Below are 24,808 nucleotides of genomic sequence, written 5' to 3' on the forward strand. Positions count from 1 at the left end.
TCCCGGGGTTGGAAGTCTAGCACTACGATGCACACTGTGTGCCTCACTGCTGTCAAGATTATCTTCAAGCATGTTTTGATACTGCAGCATGGGCGCGTCCCTTTCCAGGAGGGGAAGCAACTTGCAAAATTTACTTTTGATTTATGGATCGAACAGACTGGCAACCTAGTAGTCAGCACTATTTCAAATCCTAACAATACGGGCAACAATCATTTTGCAGATAGTGCTGCAAGAAGGCACACATGGGTCGGTCTCTTTCATGAGGTACAAGTCCATAGTGTGTAGGTGGCGGGATAAAACTCAAGAGGGTAAACAAGTGGAGGTTCTGCGGCTGGAGACCTATGTGACAACACTTGCCACGGTGAAGGAGGAGGAAGGAAAAGGTTTCGGCGTGCACTCAGCATGTAATAAAGCGAGGTGCTGGTGTAATGGACCTATGGCCCAGATAGCAATAAATATCAAAATTCACCGCACTCTCTTTAGAATAGTTATGCAAATCTCGTATCAATTTTTTAAATGAGAACTGGGAGCGTAACAGAATATTACAGCATAAGCGATCATACAACGTTTCGGCTCAACCAGAGCCTCTGTCACGCATTCGCTTATTCCAGTTAAAGTATGGTGTGCAGAGAGGGGGAAAGTCCCAGCAGTGAAATGCAGACTCTTAAGTAATGTAGTAAAATGTGCTTATGGAGGCTTCCATCAAATGGCTTGGACCTGCGGTATCGGAGTGTGGAGCGGCGCTCCCGCTCTGTTCTCTGGTGCAGTGTGTGTCGGAGGAGGAAGGATCAGAAGATGTTTTTGATGGGGTGGATGGTGGTTGGCGAGGCCCACTAGTCTCCATTTTAGCACAGTGAGATTCCCAGATTAACGCATGTTGATAGCGCATGTGCCAGGTCATGCATGGAGTAGACAAATTATTGGCAGATAATTTGTCATTTTTGGTGGTCCAAAAAAAAGACCCAAGCTAGGCAACTGCAGACTCGCGAATGCTGCTAACCAATGACAGAGTTGGGACTGAGGATGAATTGCTTGTCGTGATTGCATAACTCTATCTGTGGGAAGCTGCAATGTAACCTTCTTGTCTTCCTCCTCTACTGAGCTATTGAGATGCATGCCTCTGGCTTTACACCAAGTGGGATCAACTACTTCGACGAGGTCGCATGTTTGCGTTCCCGTGCGGTCGGCGGGCATGTCAAAATGCTGCATGCGGATGCATCCGCATACAACGCATGTCCTTGCCTACCCAATGTTAAAGATAGGTACGCTGGACGACACAGGATACATGTGGAAGTAGGCTGATCGTAGGCGGAGCTTAAGGGAGGAAGTACGCAGCCATACGCAGACCAGCCAAACGCAAGTGTGAAACCGGCGGTAGTCTACGAAACTGAAATATTTGCCACCTGAGTGAGGGTGAGCATGAAAACAGGTTGAGCTGTTGCATGTGGTATCAGGACTCCAAGAGCAGCAGGCCTACATAGATCCCTCACCCACCTGGTCTTAATTTGAAGTTCAATTCAAAGCTGTAAATGCTGTCCCAGGCCCTGATACCTCATACATGGCTGATTGCTGCCTTACCATGCTACAATTAGTACTGTTGGTGAATTGAGGCCACTTTCCTGGTGTCTGCTGCTAATTTGATGCGTTTTGGCAGCTTTTGGTCTCGTTTTAAGGTGCTGTGTATGTGTTTGTTTTTGGCTCCTACTGACTTCAATGACATTCGGCTATGTTTGGCGAATAATTGATGAACAAATCATCGAAAATTGCAAATTTGATAATCATAATCTGAACTGAGCAAAGAAATATTCGCTCATCTCTAGTTGTGATGATTTGATATTTGTATGATGTTGTCCTTGATGTATATGATGGTCATGTCCAAAAGATGTATCTGGGACTTTGAAGTTGAAGGTGAGCTTGATGTTTGGGTGGGACTTGTTGATGTTATTGTGGAAGATAAGCAGATCATCTTTTGAACTTCTCCAGATTCTTAGTAGATCATGAAATTTCTCTGGACTTGGATACTGTATGACAAAGTTAAAAATCTTAATACAAAAAGGTCATTTTAGGGATAATGGTTAGGGATAACTCATAAGGATGTTCAATTCTTTGACAATAGGACTCAACTTAAAACCTGGATTTATGATTCACTACATGGACACAACTCACACCTCTACCAGAAGGACTCCAGATAACTAAGGGGTCATTCCCACAGCCTCTCCATTAGTAAATCCCTAATTTGATTTCCATGGCCTATCTTTAGGAGGCATCACCCCTTCCACCTCATGAACAAATGTCCTGTTGTAATATCTCTTAAATGTTGCGCTCTTCTCTTTTTAATTCATTTGTAAACCTGTCTGATGAAGGAGCTCCTGTACTAGGAAAGTTTGCAAATATATATATTTCTGGTTAGCCAATAAAGGTATCACTTCGAGAATACTTTTGTCATTTTTGGGCATAAAAGTATTTACATCCGTTAAAAATAAGCTGGGGAAGCTAGGGCTAGCAGCAGATTGTCATTGTGGCCACCATAACATGCTGGCCATTCCAATCATTGACTGCACATGGATGGTCCACCAGAAGCATGTCTCAAGCTGGAGGAGCCAACATCTTAACTAAACAAGTCCAGAAACAAACAGTTGGCCTTTTTCACCCATTATATAGAAATCAACTACCTTCCCTTCAATGACAGAATGGTGAAATAAAATCGTCCAACTTTTCCAACTGGGAAAGTTAGCAGCCGTACCCCAACACAATCAGTCTTCCTTTTGCAGAATTTGGAAACCATTTTGTCATTCTCTAACTTATCCTTCTGTGGTTGCTCCAGCTCCCAACTAACCTTACTGCGATAATACATTTTATCTTAACCCTAAATCATTTTAGTTCTCTACTGTATGTATATATCTTCATTGGTCAAACCATGATTTTACTACCTTAACACTATGCACTAAAATCCACCACAGCTCCAGAGATATTGGCCTTTTTATTCAGTGCTATTTCATTGGTCTTTACTAAAGGGGCGGTGCTTAAAGAGTAACAATGTAGAGGAGCCTAAAGACACACCCCAGAGGATCCTTAGAGCACCGCCCTCTTGTAAAGCCCATAAAAATTAACACTACATGAAAAAGCTCATTTCTCTATAACCGTATAGCAGATTTTAAAAAAGAAAAAAGCAGAAAACTCAGTAGAGCAGCAGGAATACAATAAAAACCTTGTTCCTATAACTTTCTCATCTCCTGATTCTCAAAACCTAATAACGTGAAAACTGGACCCAAGCTAATATCGTTGCAGTTCCCGGTCCTCTTGGGAAACAGAGAAGCAGAGGTTAAGTAAAGACGTAGAAATACAATGCATCAAAAATGACTTCTATTTTAAAAGTTTTTTATATATTTTTGTCTTTCTACCAGAACAAAGCCGAAAATTAACGATGCAAGTAAGGAGACGGTGTGCAAAATCTGAAGAATGTCAATTTTCTGGCGTCATCTCCGGCAGAGATAAGACTTTGACAATAAAAACATCTTGCTGTGATTCAGATATATGCACTACCCCAGTGCCCCAGTGTAAGAAGATCCCTTCATCTCTACTTTTATATTAATATTGAAATATAGGGGATGCTCTTGAGAGGATCACTCAAAATTAATATATGGTATTTTAAAAGGGTGGTCCACTCAATGTACAAAGTGTCATGGGGATACTGTGACAGAGAGAGGCCAGAAGATTATTATTATTTATTTATATAGCACCATTGATTCCATGATGCTGTACATGAGAAAGGGTTACGTACAAATTACAGATATCACTTACAGTAAGCAAACTAATAATGACAGACTGTTACAGAGGGGCGAGGACCCTGCCCTTGCGGGCTTACATTCTACAGGATGGTGGGGAAGGAGATAATAGGTTGATGGTTGTAGGAGCTCCGATGTTGGTGAGGCGGCAGCTCCGGTGTTGGTGAGGCGGTAACTTCGATAATGATGAGGAGGCAGAAGGGTCAGTGCAGGCTGTAGGCTTTCCTGAAGAGATGGGTTTTCAGGTTCCATCTGAAGGATCCGAATGTGGTTGATAGTCAGACGTGTTGGGGAAAAGAATCCCAGAGGATGGGGGATATTCAGGAGAAGTCTTGGAGACGGTTGGGGGGGAGCGGATAAGTGTGGAGGAGAGAAGGAGGTCTTGGGAGGACCGGTGATTACGTGAGGGAAGATATCGGGAGATTAGTTCAGAGATATATGGAGGAGACAGGTTATGGATGGCTTTGTAGGTCAGTATTAGTAATATGAACTGGATAAGCTGAGGGAATGGGAGCCAGTGAAGAGATTTGTAGAGAGGGGAAGCGGAGGAGTAGCGAGGAAAGAGATGAATTAGTCGAGCAGCAGAGTTAAGGATGGACTGGAGAGGTGCAAGGGTGTTATCAGAGAGGCCACAGAAAAGGATGTTGCAGTAGTCAAGGTGGGAGATGATGAGGGCATGCACAAGAATTTTAGTAGATTGACAGTTGAGGAAAGGATGGATTCTGGAGATATTTTTGAGCTGGAGGCGACAGGAGGTGGAAAGAGCTTGGATGTGCAGTTTAAAGGACAGGGCAGAGTCGAGCATTACTCCGCGGCAGTGGACTTCCGGTACAGGGGAAAGCGTGATGTCCTTTAATGCGATAGATAGGTCAGGTAAGGAAGATCTATGAGATGGAGGAAAGATGATGAGTTCAGATTTGTCCACTGTTGTGAATTCTGTTGTGGGTTCTGCTCTTGGGCTCCCTCCGGTGGTTATAAGTGGTAGTGCTGCTGTTTTTCCTTCACAGCAGTCATCAGGTGCTTCCACTTTGGACGGGGCTATTTAGTCTGGCTTCACCCTTTAGTGAGTGCCAGTTGTCCATTGTTTTTCTGGAGGATTCACATCTCTGCTTGGTTTCTCCTGCTGGATTGTCCAAATCATCAAAGATAAGTCCTGGCTTTGTTTTTGCAGTCCACATGCGGTGGACTTTATAGTTCTGTGAATTGCTATGTTTTTTCTTGTCCAGCTTTGTCTGTGTAAGGATTTATTCAGCCAAGCTGGAAGCTCTGGAGTCGCAGAGTTACCCTCCATGCCTTTAGTTAGGTGTGGAGATTTTTGTATTCTCTGTGGTGGATTTTTGTAGTATTTTAATACTGACCGCACAGTACTCTGTCCTGTCTTTTCTTTCTAGGTAGCGTGGCCTCCTTTGCTAAATTCTGTTTTCAGTCTGCGTTTGTAATTTCCCTCTCCTCTCACAGTCAATATTTGTGGGGCCATAAATAGTTAAAATACTGGGGAATGTCATAAACTAGGTTCCTCATACAGGACCAGGATTAACAAGATGTATTTACCTTAATATCAAAGAGAAGGAGATCTGTGTCCAGTGCTGGCATGCGGAAAGGTCCTTCACTCATGTGCTGAAAGGTTGGTGTCTGAAGCCTTCTCTGAATCTCTGTTCCAAAAATATCCAATGTGTTGCAGGGCAAATAGTAGTATAGGAGACGCTGTCCCGGCCGGTGACTAGCGTACTCCCCCAGAGCTTGGTAACGGCAGTCCTGTATGAGGAACCTAGTTTATGACATTCCCCAGTATTTTAACTATTTATGGCTTCATATAGGTGCATTTAGCGCAAATATCACATATAGTTTTCTTTGATTAACCACTTCTGGGACGATTGGGAGTGATTTCGTCCATATATTTGCTGCTTATTCACCTGGAGCAACTAAGCAGCGCCGTATGGTTCCTTTTTTTAGAAATATTTGTGGGGGGCTGTCTTTCCTTTGGGGATTTTCTCTGAGGCAAGATAGTTTTCCTGTTTCTTTCTTTAGGGGTAATTACTTAGTCCTCCGGCTGTGACGAGGTGTCTAGGGAGTGACAGGAACATCCCACGACTACTTCTAGTTGCGGTGTTAAGTTCAGGGTCTGCGGTCAGTATAGAGGCCACCTACTCCAGAGCTCGTCCATGCTGCTCCTAGGCCACCAGATCATAACAGTAAAACTGGCCAACAATGAGTTAACTGCATCTCAAAAGAAGGGAAAAAAAGTGCTGAGCAATTTTTTTTTCTGTACTCTGTTGTGTTTTTTTTCCCTCTTCACCTCTGGGTGGCTCAGGAGTTAGGCGCTGACATGGATGTTCAGGGACTTGCTTCTCGGGTGGATCAACTTGCTGCTAGAGTACAGGGTATTTCTGATTATATCGTGCAGACTCCTGTTTTAGAGCCTAGAATTCCTACCCCCGATCTGTTTTTTGGGGACAGGTCCAAATTTTTGAGCTTTAAAAATAACTGTAAACTGTTTTTTGCTCTGAAGCCCCGTTCCTCTGGTGATCCCATCCAGCAGGTAAAAATTGTCATTTCTCTGTTGCGTGGCGATCCGCAGGATTGGGCATTTTCCCTGGAGTCTGGGAATCCGGCCTTGCTTAATGTAGACACCTTTTTTCAGGCGCTTGGGTTATTGTATGATGAACCTAATTCTGTGGATCATGCTGAGAAAACCTTTTTGGCCCTGTGTCAGGGTCAAGAAGCGGCAGAATCATATTGCCAGAAATTTAGAAAATGGTCTGTGCTTACTAAGTGGAATGAGGATGCTTTGGCGGCAATTTTCAGAAAGGGTCTTTCTGAATCTGTTAAAGATGTTATGGTGGGGTTCCCCACGCCTGCAGGTCTGAGTGATTCTATGTTTCTGGCCATTCAAATTGATCGGCGCTTGCGTGAGCGCAGAGTTGTGCACACTATGGCGTTGTCTTCCGAGCGGAGTCCTGAGCCTATGCAGTGGGATAGGATTGTGTCTAGAGCTGAACGCCAAGGATTCAGACATCAGAACAGGTTGTGCTTTTACTGCGGCGATTCTGCTCATGTTATTTCTGATTGCCCTAAGCGTGCCAAGAGAATCGCTAATTCCGTTACCATCAGTACTGTACAACCTAAATTTCTGTTATCTGTGACCCTGATCTGCTCATTATCGTCATTCTCTCATTCTCTGTCATGGCATTTCTGGATTCAGGCGCCGCTTTAAATTTGATGGACTTAGAATTTGCCAGACGTTGTGGTTTTCCCTTACAGCCTTTGCGGAGTCCTATCCCTTTGAGGGGTATTGATGCAACACCATTGGCTAAAAATAAACCTCAGTTTTGGACAGTTAACCATGTGCATGGCGCCAGCCCATCAGGAAGATTGTCGTTTCCTGGTGTTGCATAATTTGCATGATGCTATTGTGCTGGGATTTCCATGGTTACAGGTACATAATTCGGTGTTGGATTGGAAATCTATGTCTGTGACTAGTTGGGGTTGTCAGGGGGTTCATGATGACGTTCCTCTGATGTCAATTTCCTCCTCCCCCTCTTCTGAAATTCCTGAGTTTCTGTCAGATTTCCAGGATGTTTTCGATGAGCCCAAGTCCAGTTCCCTTCCACTGCATAGGGACTGTGATTGTGCTATTGACTTGATTCCAGGCTGTAAGTTTCCTAAGGGCTGACTTTTCAACCTGTCTGTGCCTGAACATGCCGCCATGCGGAGCTATGTAAAGGAGTCTTTGGAGAAGGGGCATATTTGGCCATCTTCTTCTCTATTGGGAGCAGGTTTTTTTTTGTTGCCAAGAAGGATGGCTCCTTGAGACCCTGTATTGATTATCGCCTCTTGAATAAGATCACTGTCAAATTCCAATACCCTTTGCCTTTGCTTTCTGATTTGTTTGCCAGGATTAAGGGGGCTAGTTGGTTTACTAACATTGACCTTCGAGGGGCATATAATCTTGTTCGTATTAAGCAGGGTGACGAATGGAAAACTGCGTTTAATACGCCCGAGGGCCATTTTGAATATCTTGTGATGCCATTCGGACTCTCTAATGCCCCATCTGTGTTTCAGTCCTTCATGCATGATATTTTTCGGAATTATCTTGATAAATTCATGATTGTATATTTGGATGATATTTTGATTTTTTCAGATGATTGGGAGTCTCATGTGAAACAAGTCAGGATGGTATTTCAGGTCCTTTGTGATAATGCCTTGTTTATGAAGGGGTCTAAGTGCCTCTTTGGAGTACAGAAGGTTTCTTTTTTGGGCTTAATTTTTTCTCCATCATCTATAGAAATGGATCCGGTTAAGGTTCAGGCCATTCATGATTGGATCCAGCCCACATCCGTGAAGAGCCTTCAGAAATTTTTGGGCTTTGCTAATTTTTATCGCCGTTTCATTGCCAACTTCTCCAGTGTGGTTAAACCCCTGACCGATTTGACGAGGAAGGGCGCTGATATAGCGAATTGGTCCTCTGAGGCTGTTTCTGCCTTTCAGGAGCTTAAGCGCTGATTTACTTCTGCCCCTGAGTTGCGTCAGCCAGATGTTTCTCTTCCTTTTCAGGTTGAGGTTGACGCTTCTGAGATTGGGGCAGGGGCCGTTTTGTCTCAGAGGAATTCTGATGGTTCCTTGATGAAACCGTGTGCCTTCTTTTCTCGAAAGTTTTCGCCTGCGGAACGCAATTATGATGTCGGCAATCGTGAGTTGTTGGCTATGAAGTGGGCATTTGAGGAGTGGTGACATTGGCTTGAGGGGGCCAAGCACCGTATTGTGGTCTTGACCGATCATAAGAATCTGATTTACCTCGAGTCTGCCAAACGGCTGAATCCTAGACAGGCCCGATGGTCCCTGTTTTTCTCCCGTTTTGATTTTGTTGTCTCGTATCTTCCGGGTTCTAAGAATGTTAAGGCTGATGCCCTCTCTAGGATTTTTTTCCCTGATTCCCCTGGGATTCTTGAGCCGGTTGGTATTCTGAAGGAGGGGGTGATTCTTTCTGCCATCTCCCCTGATTTGCGACGGGTTCTTCAGGAGTTTCAGGCTGATAAACCTGATCGCTGTCCAGCGGGGAAACTGTTTGTTCCTGACAGATGTGGTAAAGTGATTTCTGAGGTTCACTGTTCTGGGATTTTTGGTACCAGAGATTTGGTTAGTAGGTCCTTTTGGTGGCCTTCTTTGTCACGGGATGTGCGTTCTTTTGTGCAGTCCTGTGGGACTTGTGCTCGGGCCAAACCTTGCTGCTCCCGTTCCAGTGGGTTGCTTTTGCCTTTGCCGGTCCCTGAGAGGCCTTGGACGCATATTTCTATGGATTTTATTTCGGATCTTCCTGTTTCCCAGAGGATGTCTGTTATCTGGGTGGTCTGTGACCGGTTTTCTAAGATGGTTCATTTGGTACCTTTGCCTAAATTGCCTTCCTCTTCTGAGTTGGTTCCATTGTTTTTTCAGCATGTGGTTAGTTTGCATGGCATTCCGGAGAATATTGTGTCCGATAGAGATTCCCAGTTTGTTTCTAGGTTTTGGCGGTCCTTTTGTGCTAAGCTGGGCATTGATTTGTCTTTTTCTTCCGCATTTCATCCTCAGACAAACGGCCAAACCGAGCGAACTAACCAGACTTTGGAAACTTATTTGAGATGCTTTGTGTCTGCCGATCAGGATGATTGGGTGGCTTTCTTGCCTTCCATTTGGCTCGTCCAGATCGGCCTGGGGGCTCTGGTGAGGGTTCGGTGACCCCTCCTCAAGGGGGAGTACTGTTGTGAATTCTGTTGTGGGTTCTGCTCTTGGGCTCCCTCCAGTGGTTATAAGTGGTAGTGCTGCTGTTTGTCCTTCACAGCAGTCATCAGGTGCTTCCTGTTATGATCCTGGTGGTAGGATCTCAAACTGACCTGACACATATACCCTGAATATATAGGACAAGTTCTGGGGATGTGGAAGCTATACTGACCGCAATCCTGATCCTATCCAAACACACTAAAGGCAGCTGTGGAGCGTTACCTGAAAACCTAGACGCCTCGTCACAGCCTGAGAAACTGACTACCCCTAGAGAGAAAGCAAAGACCTCACTTGCCTCAGAGAAATATCCCCAAAGTTTTAGATAGCCCCCCACAAATAATAACGGTGAGTTAAGGGGAAAACACAAACGTAGAGATGAACCAGGTTTAGCAAATGAGGCCCGCTAATACTAGATAGGCAGATAAAGATAGGTGTCTGTGCGGTCAGTACAAAAACTATCAAAAGTAAACCACGCAGAGAATACAAGAACCCCCACACCGACTCACAATGTGAGGGGCGCACTCTGCACCCCAGAACTAACCAGCAAGCAAAAAATCACATGAAAGCAAGCTGGGCTGAACTCATCATATAATGAGAAACGTTTTCAAGGAAACAATGAGAAACTGAACAAGCAAACTTAGCTTCTCATAGCAGGAGACTGGTCACAAGGAATATTCAGGAGAGCACAGGATCAGGACTGAATACACCGACAGCAGGCGAAGAGTAAAGGTCCAGGTGAGTTAAAAAGGCCCAGCCTAGCAGGAGATGAAACAGCTGAGCCCAGCCATATTGCTAAAGGCCACCAGAGGGAGCCCAAGAACAAACTCACACAGTACCACTCATGACCACAGGAGGGAGCCCGAGAAAAAAATTCACAACAGTACCCCCCCCCCTTGAGGAGGGGTCACCGAACCCTCACCAGAGCTCCCAGGCCGATCAGGACGAGCCAAATGAAAGGCACGAACCAAATCGGCCGCATGGACATCGGAGGCGACAACCCAGGAATTATCCTCCTGACCATAACCCTTCCATTTCACTAAGTACTGAAGTCTCCGTCTCGAAATACGAGAATCCAAGATCTTCTCCACCACATATTCCAACTCCCCCTCGACCAAGACCGGAGCAGGAGGATCAACAGAAGGGACCACAGGCACCACATATCTCCGCAACAATGACCTATGGAACACATTATGAATGGCAAACGATGTTGGGAGGTCCAAACGAAAAGACACAGGGTTGAGGATTTCCAAAATCTTATAAGGACCGATGAAACGAGGCTTGAACTTAGGAGAGGAAACCTTCATCGGGACATAACGAGAAGACAACCATACCAAATCCCCCACACGAAGTCGGGGACCCACACAGCGACGGCGGTTAGCAAAGCGCTGAGCCTTCTCTTGGGACAAAGTCAAATTGTCCACCACATGGTTCCAAATCCGCTGCAACCTATCCACCACAGAATCCACCCCAGGACAGTCAGAAGACTCAACCTGACCCGAGGAGAAACGAGGATGAAAACCAGAATTGCAAAAGAAAGGTGAAACCAAAGTAGCAGAACTAGCCCGATTATTGAGGGCGAACTCAGCCAATGGCAAAAAGGTCACCCAATCATCCTGGTCAGCAGAAACAAAACATCTCAAATAAGTTTCCAAGGTCTGATTAGTTCGTTCTGTTTGACCATTCGTCTGAGGATGGAAGGCTGACGAAAAAGACAATTCAATGCCCATCTTAGCACAAAAGGATCGCCAAAATCTGGACACAAACTGGGATCCTCTGTCGGACACAATGTTCTCCGGAATACCATGTAAACGAACCACATTCTGAAAAAACAGTGGCACCAAATCGGAGGAGGAAGGCAACTTAGGCAAGGGTACCAAATGGACCATTTTGGAAAAACGATCACAAACCACCCAGATGACAGACATTTTCTGAGAGACAGGAAGATCCGAAATAAAATCCATGGAAATATGCGTCCAAGGCCTCTTCGGGACAGGCAAAGGCAAAAGCAATCCACTGGCACGAGAACACGAAGGCTTGGCCCGAGCACAAATCCCACAGGACTGCACAAAGGAACGCACATCCCGCGACAAGGAAGGCCACCAAAAGGATCTCGCCACCAAATCCCTGGTACCAAAAATCCCAGGATGACCTGCCAACACCGAAGATTGAACCTCGGAAATAACTCTACTGGTCCATCTGTCTGGGACAAACAGTCTCTCCGGTGGACAACGGTCAGGTCTATTGGCCTGAAACTCCTGCAACACCCGTCGCAGATCAGGAGAGATGGCAAACAAAATCACCCCCTCTTTGAGAACACCAGTCGGTTCAGAAACTTCTGGGGAGTCAGGTACAAAACTCCTAGAAAGGGCATCAGCCTTCACGTTTTTCGAACCCGGAAGATATGAAACCACGAAATTGAAACGAGAGAAAAACAACGACCATCGAGCCTGTCTCGGATTCAACCGTTTGGCAGACTCGAGATAAGTCAAATTCTTGTGATCCGTCAAGACCACCACACGATGCTTGGCTCCCTCAAGCCAATGTCGCCACTCCTCAAATGCCCACTTCATTGCCAACAACTCACAATTACCAACATCATAATTCCGCTCGGCAGGCGAAAACTTTCTTGAAAAGAAAGCACATGGTCTCATCACAGAGCCATCAGAGCTTCTCTGCAACAAGACAGCCCCTGCTCCAATCTCAGAAGCATCAACCTCAACCTGAAAGGGAAGAGAGACATCGGGCTGGCGCAAGACAGGAGCCGAAGAAAACCGACGCTTAAGCTCCTGAAAGGCCTCCACGGCCACAGGAGACCAATTCGTCACATCAGAACCCTTCTTGGTCAAATCCGTCAAAGGCTTAACCACGCTAGAAAAATTAGTGATGAAGCGACGGTAAAAATTAGCAAAACCCAAGAACTTCTGAAGACTCTTCACAGATGTAGGTTGAGTCCAGTCATGAATAGCCTGGACCTTGACTGGATCCATCTCAATAGTAGACGGAGAAAAAATAAAGCCCAAAAAAGAAATCTCCTGGACTCCGAAGAGACATTTAAAGCCCTTCACAAACAAGGCATTGGCATGCAGGACCTGAAATACCATCCTGACCTGCTTCACATGAGACTCCCAGTCATCAGAAAAGACCAAAATATCATCCAGGTACACAATCATAAATCTATCCAGATACTCTCAAAAGATGTCGTGCATGAAGGACTGAAAGACAGAGGGAGCATTAGAAAGCCCAAAAGGCATCACCAAGTACTCAAAATGGCCTTCGGGTGTATTAAATGCTGTTTTCCATTCATTGCCCTGTTTTATGCGCACAAGATTATACGCTCCTCGAAGATCTATCTTGGTGAACCAACTGGCCCCCCTAATCCGAGCAAACAGATCAGACAACAGTGGCAAGGGGTACTGAAATTTGACCGTGATGTTATTTAGAAGGCGATAATCTATACAGGGTCTCAGAGAACCATCCTTCTTGGCCACAAAAAAGAACCCCGCACCCAAAGGGGACGAGGACGGGCGAATATGCCCCTTCTCCAAGGACTCCTTTATATAACTCCGCATAGCGGCATGTTCTGGTACAGATAAATTAAAAAGTCGTCCCTTAGGGAACTTACTACCAGGAATCAAATTTATAGCACAATCACAATCCCTATGAGGAGGTAGGGCACTGGATTTGGGCTCATCAAATACATCCTGGTAGTCTGACAAAAATTCAGGGACTTCAGAAGGAGTAGAAGAAGCAATTGACACCAAAGGGGCATCGCCATGAATTCCCTGCCAACCCCAACTTGACACAGACATTGCTTTCCAATCCAGGACTGGATTATGAGCCTGCAGCCATGGCAGACCCAACACGACAACATCATGCAAATTATGTAGCACAAGAAAGCGAATCACCTCCTGATGTGCAGGAGTCATAGACATGGTCACTTGAGTCCAGTACTGAGGTTTATTCTTGGCCAATGGCGTAGCATCAATTCCCTTTAGTGGAATGAGGAATTGTAAAGGCTCCAAGATAAAACCACAGCGCCTGGCAAATGACAAATCCATCAGATTCAGGGCGGCACCTGAATCCACAAAAGCCATAACTGAGTAGGATGACAGAGAGCAAATCAAAGTAACAGACAGAATGAATTTAGGTTGTACAGTACCAATGGTGAAAGATTTGGTAAACCTTTTTGTGTGCTGAGAGCATGCTGAGATAACATGAGCAGAATCACCACAGTAAAAGCACAACCCATTCTAACGTCTGTAGTCTTGCCGTTCAACTCTGGTCAGAATCCTGTCGCATTGCATAGGCTCAGTTTTCTGCTCAGAAATTACTGCCAGATGGCGCACAGGTTTGCGCTCCCGCAAACGCCGATCAATCTGAATGGCCAAAGACATTGACTCATTCAGTCCCGCAGGCGTGGGGAACCCCACCATAACATCTTTAAGGGCTTCCAAAAGACCCTTTCTGAAAATCGCCGCCAGGGCGCACTCATTCCATTGAGTGAGCACAGACCACTTCCTAAACTTCTGACAGTAAACCTCTGCTTCATCTTGACCCTGAGAGAGAGCCAGCAAAACCTTCTCTGCTTGGTCTACCAGATTAGGTTCCTCATAAAGCACTCCAAGCGCCAGAAAAAACGCATCCACATTTAGCAATGCAGGATCTCCTGGCGCCAGAGAGAATGCCCAATCTTGGGGGTCACCACGCAACAAAGAAATAACAATTTTAACTTGCTGAACAGAATCACCAGAGGAGCGAGGTCTCAGAGAAAGGAATAACTTACAATTATTCTTAAAGTTCAAAAACCTAGATCTATCTCCAGAAAACAGCTCAGGAATTGGTATTTTAGGCTCTGACATAGGACTGCGGACTACATAATCCTGAATGCCCTGTACCCTTGCAGTGAGATGATCCACACTAGAAGACAGACTCTGAATGTCCATATCTGCAACTGAATTCAGAACCACCCAGAGATTAAGGGGAGGAGAGAAGCCAAACACAGTGCAGAGGGAAAAAAAAATGACTTCAGGATTTCTCTTCTCCCTCTTCTGCTGCATTAACACTTTGTGGCCTGCTGTACTGTTATGATCCTAGTGGTAGGATCTCAAACTTACCTGACACATATACCCTGAATATATAGGACAATGTTATGGTTCTCAATGGCAAGAGAACATAGCCCAGCAAACATACGAACTAGCTCTTGGAAGGATGGAAACTAAACTGACCATGAACTAAACCTGCCGCACAACTAACAGTAGCCGGGTAGCGTAGCCTGCGTTTTATCCCTAGACGCCCAGCGCCGGCCGGAGGACTAACTAATCCTGGCAGAGGAAAATATAGTCCTGGCTCACCTCTAGAGAAATTTCCCCGAAAGGCAGACAGAGGCCCCCACAAATATTGGCGGTGATTTTAGATGAAATGACAAACGTAGTATGAAAATAGGTTTAGCAAAATTGAGGTCCGCTTACTAGATAGCAGGAAGACAGAAAGGGCACTTTCATGGTCAGCTGAAAACCCTATCAAAATACCATCCTGAAATTACTTTAAGACTCTAGTATTAACTCATAACATCAGAGTGGCAATTTCAGATCACAAGAGCTTTCCAGACACAGAAACGAAACTACAGCTGTGAACTGGAACAAAATGCAAAAACAAACAAGGACTAAGTCCAACTTAGCTGGGAGTTGTCTAGCAGCAGGAACATGCACAGAAAGGCTTCTGATTACAATGTTGACCGGCATGGAAGTGACAGAGGAGCAAGGCTAAATAGCGACTCCCACATCCTGATGGAAACAGGTGAACAGAGAGGATGATGCACACCAGTTCAATTCCACCAGTGGCCACCGGGGGAGCCCAAAATCCAATTTCACAACAGTACCCCCCCCTCAAGGAGGGGGCACCGAACCCTCACCAGAACCACCAGGGCGATCAGGATGAGCCCTATGAAAGGCACGGACCAAATCGGAGGCATGAACATCAGAGGCAGTCACCCAAGAATTATCCTCCTGACCGTATCCCTTCCATTTGACCAGATACTGGAGTTTCCGTCTGGAAACACGAGAGTCCAAGATTTTTTCCACAACGTACTCCAACTCGCCCTCAACCAACACCGGAGCAGGAGGCTCAACGGAAGGGACAACCGGTACCTCATACCTGCGCAATAATGACCGATGAAAAACATTATGAATAGAAAAAGATGCAGGGAGGTCCAAACGGAAGGACACAGGGTTAAGAATCTCCAATATCTTGTACGGGCCGATGAACTGAGGCTTAAACTTGGGAGAAGAAACCCTCATAGGGACAAAACGAGAAGACAACCACACCAAGTCCCCAACACAAAGCCGAGGACCAACCCGACGCCGGCGGTTGGCAAAAAGCTGAGTCTTCTCCTGGGACAACTTCAAATTGTCCACTACCTGCCCCCAAATCTGATGCAACCTCTCCACCACAGCATCCACTCCAGGACAATCCGAAGATGCCACCTGACCAGAAGAAAATCGAGGATGAAACCCCGAATTACAGAAAAAGGGAGACACCAAGGTGGCAGAACTGGCCCGATTATTGAGGGCAAACTCCGCTAAAGGCAAAAAAGCAACCCAATCATCCTGATCTGCAGACACAAAACACCTCAAATATGTCTCCAAGGTCTGATTCGTCCGCTCGGTCTGGCCATTAGTCTGAGGATGGAAAGCAGACGAGAAAGACAAATCTATGCCCATCCTAGCACAGAATGCTCGCCAAAATCTAGACACGAATTGGGTACCTCTGTCAGAAACGATATTCTCCGGAATACCATGCAAACGGACCACATTTTGAAAAAACAGAGGAACCAACTCGGAAGAAGAAGGCAACTTAGGCAGGGGAACCAAATGGACCATCTTAGAGAAACGATCACACACCACCCAGATGACAGACATCTTCTGAGAAACAGGAAGATCCGAAATAAAATCCATCGAGATGTGCGTCCAGGGCCTCTTCGGGATAAGCAAGGGCAACAACAATCCACTAGCCCGAGAACAACAAGGCTTGGCCCGAGCACAAACGTCACAAGACTGCACGAAGCCTCGCACATCTCGAGACAGGGAAGGCCACCAGAAGGACCTTGCCACCAAATCCCTGGTACCAAAGATTCCAGGATGACCTGCCAACGCAGAAGAATGAACCTCAGAAATGACTTTACTGGTCCAATCATCAGGAACAAACAGTCTACCAGGTGGGCAACGATCAGGTCTATCCGCCTGAAACTCCTGCAAGGCCCGCCGCAGGTCTGGAGAAACGGCAGACAATATCACTCCATCCTTAAGGATACCTGTAGGTTCAGAATTACCAGGGGAGTCAGGCTCAAAACTCCTAGAAAGGGCATCCGCCTTAACATTCTTAGAACCCGGCAGGTAGGACACCACAAAATTAAACCGAGAGAAAAACAACGACCAGCGCGCCTGTCTAGGATTCAGGCGTCTGGCGGACTCAAGATAAATTAGATTTTTGTGGTCAGTCAATACCACCACCTGATGTCTAGCCCCCTCAAGCCAATGACGCCACTCCTCAAAAGCCCACTTCATGGCCAAAAGCTCCCGATTCCCAACATCATAATTCCGCTCGGCGGGCGAAAATTTACGCGAGAAAAAAGCACAAGGTCTCATCACGGAGCAATCGGAACTTCTCTGCGACAAAACCGCCCCAGCTCCGATTTCAGAAGCGTCGACCTCAACCTGAAAAGGAAGAGCAACATCAGGCTGACGCAACACAGGGGCGGAAGAAAAGCGGCGCTTAAGCTCCCGAAAGGCCTCCACAGCAGCAGGGGACCAATCAGCAACATCAGCACCCTTCTTAGTCAAATCAGTCAATGGTTTAACAACATCAGAAAAACCAGCAATAAATCGACGATAAAAGTTAGCAAAGCCCAAAAATTTCTGAAGACTCTTAAGAGAAGAGGGTTGCGTCCAATCACAAATAGCCTGAACCTTGACAGGATCCATCTCGATGGAAGAGGGGGAAAAAATATATCCCAAAAAGGAAATCTTTTGAACCCCAAAAACGCACTTAGAACCCTTCACACACAAGGAATTAGACCGCAAAACCTGAAAAACCCTGCTGACCTGCTGGACATGAGAGTCCCAGTCATCCGAAAAAATCAAAATATCATCCAGATACACAATCATAAATTTATCCAAATAATCACGGAAAATGTCATGCATAAAGGACTGAAAGACTGAAGGGGCATTTGAAAGACCAAAAGGCATCACCAAATACTCAAAGTGGCCCTCGGGCGTATTAAATGCGGTTTTCCACTCATCCCCCTGCTTAATTCGCACCAAATTATACGCCCCACGAAGATCTATCTTAGAGAACCACTTGGCCCCCTTTATGCGAGCAAACAAATCAGTCAGCAGTGGCAACGGATATTGATATTTAACCGTGATTTTATTCAAAAGCCGATAATCAATGCACGGCCTCAAAGAGCCATCTTTCTTAGCCACAAAGAAAAAACCGGCTCCTAAGGGAGATGACGAAGGACGAATATGTCCCTTTTCCAAGGACTCCTTTATATATTCTCGCATAGCAGCATGTTCAGGCACAGACAGATTAAATAAACGACCCTTAGGGTATTTACTACCCGGAATCAAATCTATGGCACAATCGCACTCCCGGTGCGGAGGTAATGAACCAAGCTTAGGTTCTTCAAAAACGTCACGATATTCAGTCAAGAATTCAGGAATCTCAGAGGGAATAGATGATGAAATGGAAACCACAGGTACGTCCCCATGCGTCCCCTTACATCCCCAGCTTAACACAGACATAGCTTTCCAGTCAAGGACTGGGTTATGAGATTGCAGCCATGGCAATCCAAGCACCAACACATCATGTAGGTTATACAGCACAAGAAAGCGAATAATCTCCTGGTGATCCGGATTGATCCGCATAGTTACTTGTGTCCAGTATTGTGGTTTATTGCTAGCCAATGGGGTGGAGTCAATCCCCTTCAGGGGTATAGGAGTTTCAAGAGGCTCCAAATCATACCCACAGCGTTTGGCAAAGGACCAATCCATAAGACTCAAAGCGGCGCCAGAGTCGACATAGGCATCCGCGGTAATAGATGATAAAGAACAAATCAGGGTCACAGATAGAATAAACTTAGACTGTAAAGTGCCAATTGAAACAGACTTATCAAGCTTCTTAGTACGCTTAGAGCATGCTGATATAACATGAGTTGAATCACCGCAATAGAAGCACAACCCATTTTTTCGTCTAAAATTCTGCCGTTCACTTCTGGACAGAATTCTATCACATTGCATATTCTCTGGCGTCTTCTCAGTAGACACCGCCAAATGGTGCACAGGTTTGCGCTCCCGCAGACGCCTATCGATCTGGATAGCCATTGTCATGGACTCATTCAGACCCGCAGGCACAGGGAACCCCACCATAACATCCTTAATGGCATCAGAGAGACCCTCTCTGAAATTCGCCGCCAGGGCGCACTCATTCCACTGAGTAAGCACAGCCCATTTACGGAATTTCTGGCAGTATATTTCAGCTTCGTCTTGCCCCTGAGATAGGGACATCAAGGCCTTTTCCGCCTGAAGTTCTAACTGAGGTTCCTCATAAAGCAACCCCAAGGCCAGAAAAAACGCATCCACATTGAGCAACGCAGGATCCCCTGGAGCCAATGCAAAAGCCCAATCCTGAGGGTCGCCCCGGAGCAAAGAAATCACAATCCTGACCTGCTGAGCAGGATCTCCAGCAGAGCGAGATTTCAGGGACAAAAACAACTTGCAATTATTTTTGAAATTTTGAAAGCAAGATCTATTCCCCGAGAAAAATTCAGGCAAAGGAATTCTAGGTTCAGATATAGGAACATGAACAACAAAATCTTGTAAGTTTTGAACTTTCGTGGTGAGATTATTCAAACCTGCAGCTAAACTCTGAATATCCATTTTAAACAGGTGAACACAGAGCCATTCCAGGATTAGAAGGAGAGAGAGAGAGAAAGGCTGCAATATAGGCAGACTTGCAAGAGATTCAATTACAAGCACACTCAGAACTGAGAAAAAAAAAAAAAAAAAATCTTCAGCAGACTTCTCTTTTCTCTCCTTTCTCTGTCAATTAATTTAACCCTTTTGGGCCGGTCAAACTGTTATGGTTCTCAATGGCAAGAGAACATAGCCCAGCAAACATACGAACTAGCTCTTGGAAGGATGGAAACTAAACTGACCATGAACTAAACCTGCCGCACAACTAACAGTAGCCGGGTAGCGTAGCCTGCGTTTTATCCCTAGACGCCCAGCGCCGGCCGGAGGACTAACTAATCCTGGCAGAGGAAAATATAGTCCTGGCTCACCTCTAGAGAAATTTCCCCGAAAGGCAGACAGAGGCCCCCACAAATATTGGCGGTGATTTTAGATGAAATGACAAACGTAGTATGAAAATAGGTTTAGCAAAATTGAGGTCCGCTTACTAGATAGCAGGAAGACAGAAAGGGCACTTTCATGGTCAGCTGAAAACCCTATCAAAATACCAGCCTGAAATTACTTTAAGACTCTAGTATTAACTCATAACATCAGAGTGGCAATTTCAGATCACAAGAGCTTTCCAGACACAGAAACGAAACTACAGCTGTGAACTGGAACAAAATGCAAAAACAAACAAGGACTAAGTCCAACTTAGCTGGGAGTTGTCTAGCAGCAGGAACATGCACAGAAAGGCTTCTGATTACAATGTTGACCGGCATGGAAGTGACAGAGGAGCAAGGCTAAATAGCGACTCCCACATCCTGATGGAAACAGGTGAACAGAGAGGATGATGCACACCAGTTCAATTCCACCAGTGGCCACCGGGGGAGCCCAAAATCCAATTTCACAACAGGACAAGTTCTGGGGATGTGGAAGCTATACTGACCGCAATCCTGATCCTATCCAAACACACTAAAGGCAGCTGTGGAGCGTTACCTGAAAACCTAGACGCCTCGTCACAGCCTGAGAAACTGACTACCCTTAGAGAGAAAGCAAAGACCTCACTTGCCTCAGAGAAATATCCCCAAAGTTTTAGATAGCCCCCCACAAATAATAACGGTGAGTTAAGGGGAAAACACAAACGTAGAGATGAACCAGGTTTAGCAAATGAGGCCCGCTAATACTAGATAGGCAGATAAAGATAGGTGTCTGTGCGGTCAGTACAAAAACTATCAAAAGTAAACCACGCAGAGAATACAAGAACCCCCACACCGACTCACGATGTGAGGGGCGCACTCTGCACCCCAGAACTAACCAGCAAGCAAAAAATCACATGAAAGTAAGCTGGGCTGAACTCATCATATAATGAAAAATGTTTTCAAGGAAACAATGAGAAACTGAACAAGCAAACTTAGCTTCTCATAGCAGGAGACTGGTCACAAGGAATATTCAGGAGAGCACAGGATCAGGACTGAATACACCGACAGCAGGCGAAGAGTAAAGGTCCAGGTGAGTTAAATAGGCCCAGCCTAGCAGGAGATGAAACAGCTGAGCCCAGCCATATCGCTAAAGGCCACCAGAGGGAGCCCAAGAACAAACTCACACAGTACCACTCATAACCACAGGAGGGAGCCCGAGAACGGAATTCACAACAGCTTCCACTTTGGACGGCGCTATTTAGTCTGGCTTCACCCTTTAGTGAGTGCCAGTTGTCCATTGTTTTTCTGGAGGATTCACATCTCTGCTTGGTTTCTCCTGCTGGATTGTCCAAATCATCAAAGATAAGTCCTGGCTTTGTTTTTGCAGTCCACATGCGGTGGACTTTATAGTTCTGTGAATTGCTATGTTTTTTCTTGTCCAGCTTTGTCTGTGTAAGGATTTATTCAGCCAAGCTGGAAGCTCTGGAGTCGCAGAGTTACCCTCCATGCCTTTAGTTAGGTGTGGAGATTTTTGTATTCTCTGTGGTGGATTTTTGTAGTATTTTATGTTATGATCCTGGTGGTAGGATCTCAAACTGACCTGACACATATACCCTGAATATATAAAACAAGTTCTGGGGATGTGGAAGCTATACTGACTGCAATCCTGATCCTATCCAAACACACTAAAGGCAGCTGTGGAGCGTTACCTGAAAACCTAGACCCCTCGTCACAGCCTGAGAAACTGACTACCCCTAGAGAGAAAGCAAAGACCTCACTTGCCTCAGAGAAATATCCCCAAAGTTTTAGATAGCCCCCCACAAATAATAACGGTGAGTTAAGGGGAAAACACAAACATAGAGATGAACCAGGTTTAGCAAATGAGGCCCGCTAATACTAGATAGGCAGATAAAGATAGGTGTCTGTGCGGTTAGTACAAAACTATCAAAAGTAAACCACGCAGAGAATACAAGAACCCCCACACCGACTCACGATGTGAGGGGCGCACTCTGCACCCCAGAACTAACCAGCAAGCAAAAAATCACATGAAAGCAAGCTGGGCTGAACTCATCATATAATGAGAAACGTTTTCAAGGAAATAATGAGAAACTGAACAAGCAAACTTAGCTTCTCATAGCAGGAGACTGGTCACAAGGAATATTCAGGAGAGCACAGGATCAGGACTGAATACACCGACAGCAGGCGACAAGTAAAGGTCCAGGTGAGTTAAATAGGCCCAGCCTAGCAGGAGATGAAACAGCTGAGCCCAGCCATATCGCTAAAGGCCACCAGAGGGAGCCCAAGAACAAACTCACACAGTACCACTCATGACCACAGGAGGGAGCCCGAGAACGGAATTCACAACAATTTTAATACTGACCGCACAGTACTCTGTCCTGTCTTTTCTTTCTAGGTAGCGTGGCCTCCTTTGCTAAATTCTGTTTTCAGTCTGCGTTTGTAATTTCCCTCTCCTCTCACAGTCAATATTTGTGGGGGGCTGTCTTTCCTTTGGGGATTTTCTCTGAGGCAAGATAGTTTTCCTGTTTCTTTCTTTAGGGGTAATTAGTCCTCCGGCTGTGACGAGGTGTCTAGGGAGTGACAGGAACATCCCACGGCTACTTCTAGTTGCGGTGTTAAGTTCAGGGTCTGCGGTCAGTACAGAGGCCACCTACTCCAGAGCTCGTCCATGCTGCTCCTAGGCCACCAGATCATAACAGTCCACATTGAGTTTGAGGAAGCGAGAGGAGAAGAAGGAGGGTATGGCTGATAGACACTCCTGGATTCTGGACAGCAGGGAGGTGACATTTGGGCCAGATCACTGAGTTTGGTCACTTGAACTCCTGCACTGGTTAGAACTGCTTCACCATGTTACTTAACAGCAGGTACGGACTGGGGCTATAATTCAGTCCTTGCATTTGAAATCACACAGGCCCATGTTTTCCCCGTCCCCATGAACCAGATGGGATATATTACTAATATTACCCTGGATGGCGGAAAGGAAGATTTTCTACAAGACCAATATTTCTAATGACACCCGTGGGCTACGGGGGTAAGTGACAGAGTTAGCAACTTTGTGTTCCCTCAGAACTCTTAACAGTATGGGTATCTTGAGAACACTGATTCGGTTAACAACGTAGCAGAAAAGGCAGCCCATGACCAGAGAGGCCCTTCTGGCATTTGCCAGCATTACCAGGTGGCCAGTCTGGCCCTGGTCACATCTGATTGGGTTCTAGGACACGAGTAGTTGTTTCTTCTGTTTTTTATTCCTGGAGTTGTGCACACAAGACATCCTTTTCAGATTAGCCTTTTTTAGTCCAGTATATTGTCAATTTTCTCCCTTTTTGTCGGGATATTTGCCGGAGTGGTAGCGTTTCTTTAAAAAAGTAATTTTTTAATCAACTAGAACAATAGTTTTAAAGACTTATTCTAACAGATGCCTTCTAATCTACCTACCCTGTACGATGTATTACAGGGCCACTGAAAAAAAGACGAAAGAGCAACGGGAAGACGTGTCCTACCTGCTTTTCCAATGATTCAAATTGTCATGCCACCAATGTTATCCAATGTGACGGGGACGAAACGCGCTGTATTTACTATTCATCAAGGCTGACTGAGTGTGAGTTCTGTATAGACTGAGATGTATTTGGACGCCCAGAGGTGTCAGATTGGTTCAGTTTTTGGAAAGAAGATGTACCAACCATCCAATAAATCAAAGCTTGCCTTAAGGTTTGGAGTAAGGCAGAAAAGGTCGACTTGCCCTCCTTGTAAGCCTTAGTGAGAGAGCCTGCATGTCATTGAAGCCCATCAATGAATATCTAAAAGTACAATAAAAATGTGAAAGCTGTTTTTGTGATAGTTCACTTCTGCGTGGAGATATCAGTAATCGAACTTGGAAGCCCTGAACCTGAGGTTGCACCCCTGAGAGAGTCTCATGCTAAGAAGGATCCTAGCTCTATGGTAACGTTACATCTGAGAATGATGTCATCAGAGTTTTTCAGTAGTGCAGCCACGGGATTGGAGCCTTCAATTTGAAGTGCTCATATCTCAGCCTAGAAGTTAGATATTAACCTCTTGATGGCTTATGACGTACAGTAAGTGATAGGCAGTGTCCCTGATTTTGATGCGGGCTCCTGATTTGATCAGCTGACATGTGCCTCTAACAGCCGCGTGTGGAATCGCGATCCACCTGCGGCTGTTAAAATGTTAAATGCCGCTGTCAATCTCTGCAAACTGGATGCGCGTCACAGGACACGCCCATCGGCGCCCCTGTCACATGATCTCTGGGCGATGATGGTTTGCCATGACAGCCGGGAGTCTGTAGAAGATTCCTGTCCTTGTCATTGCAGAGGCTAAAGCCCTGCTATGTGTCGCACAATCAATCGGAAGATCGCAGTTTTAAGTCTCCTAAAGAGACTATTGAAAAAAGTAAAAAGTAGAAAAGAAAAAATGAAAAAAAATGTTGAAAAAATTAAAAAAAAAAAAAAAAAAGTTCTAATCACCCCCCTTTTGCCCCATTCAAAATAAAAAAAAAAATAAAATAATACACATATTTGGTATTGCTGTTTTCAGAAATTTCCGATTTATAAAAATATGAAAACAATTAATCTGATACAAGTTGTACAGTACACGGCGTCACAAGAAAAAAAAGCAAAACTCCAAAATTACGGTTTTTTTGGCCCCCATAACCTTCCAATAAAATGCAATAACAGGCGATCAAAACATTATTTCTTCCAAAATGTGGGATCAATAAAACGTCAGTTTGGCGCGCAAAAAATAAGCCCTCACCCAGACCCAGTTCCCAAAAAATGGAGACGCTACAGGTCTCGGAAAATGTCAACATTTTTTTTTCTTATACCCATTGGATTTTTTTTCACCATTTACATAAAAAAAGAATCTA

At 45.3% G+C, this 24,808-nt stretch overlaps 1 protein-coding gene across 2 annotated transcripts in view; it reads left to right on the plus strand.

Moving 5' to 3' along the window:
* Nucleotides 1-24,808, plus strand: part of LOC143770404 (uncharacterized) — a 102,525-nt gene that overhangs the window by 74,033 nt on the left and 3,684 nt on the right. For both annotated transcript variants that reach the window (XM_077260014.1, XM_077260013.1), the window contains exons 7-8: nt 3,405-3,557; nt 23,384-23,527. In XM_077260014.1, the coding sequence (XP_077116129.1) occupies nt 3,405-3,557; nt 23,384-23,527 (297 nt within the window). The remainder of the gene's footprint in view (nt 1-3,404; nt 3,558-23,383; nt 23,528-24,808) is intronic.

This window comes from Ranitomeya variabilis, chromosome 4, assembly GCF_051348905.1.
Source record: "Ranitomeya variabilis isolate aRanVar5 chromosome 4, aRanVar5.hap1, whole genome shotgun sequence".
Taxonomy (NCBI): Eukaryota; Metazoa; Chordata; class Amphibia; order Anura; family Dendrobatidae; genus Ranitomeya; species Ranitomeya variabilis.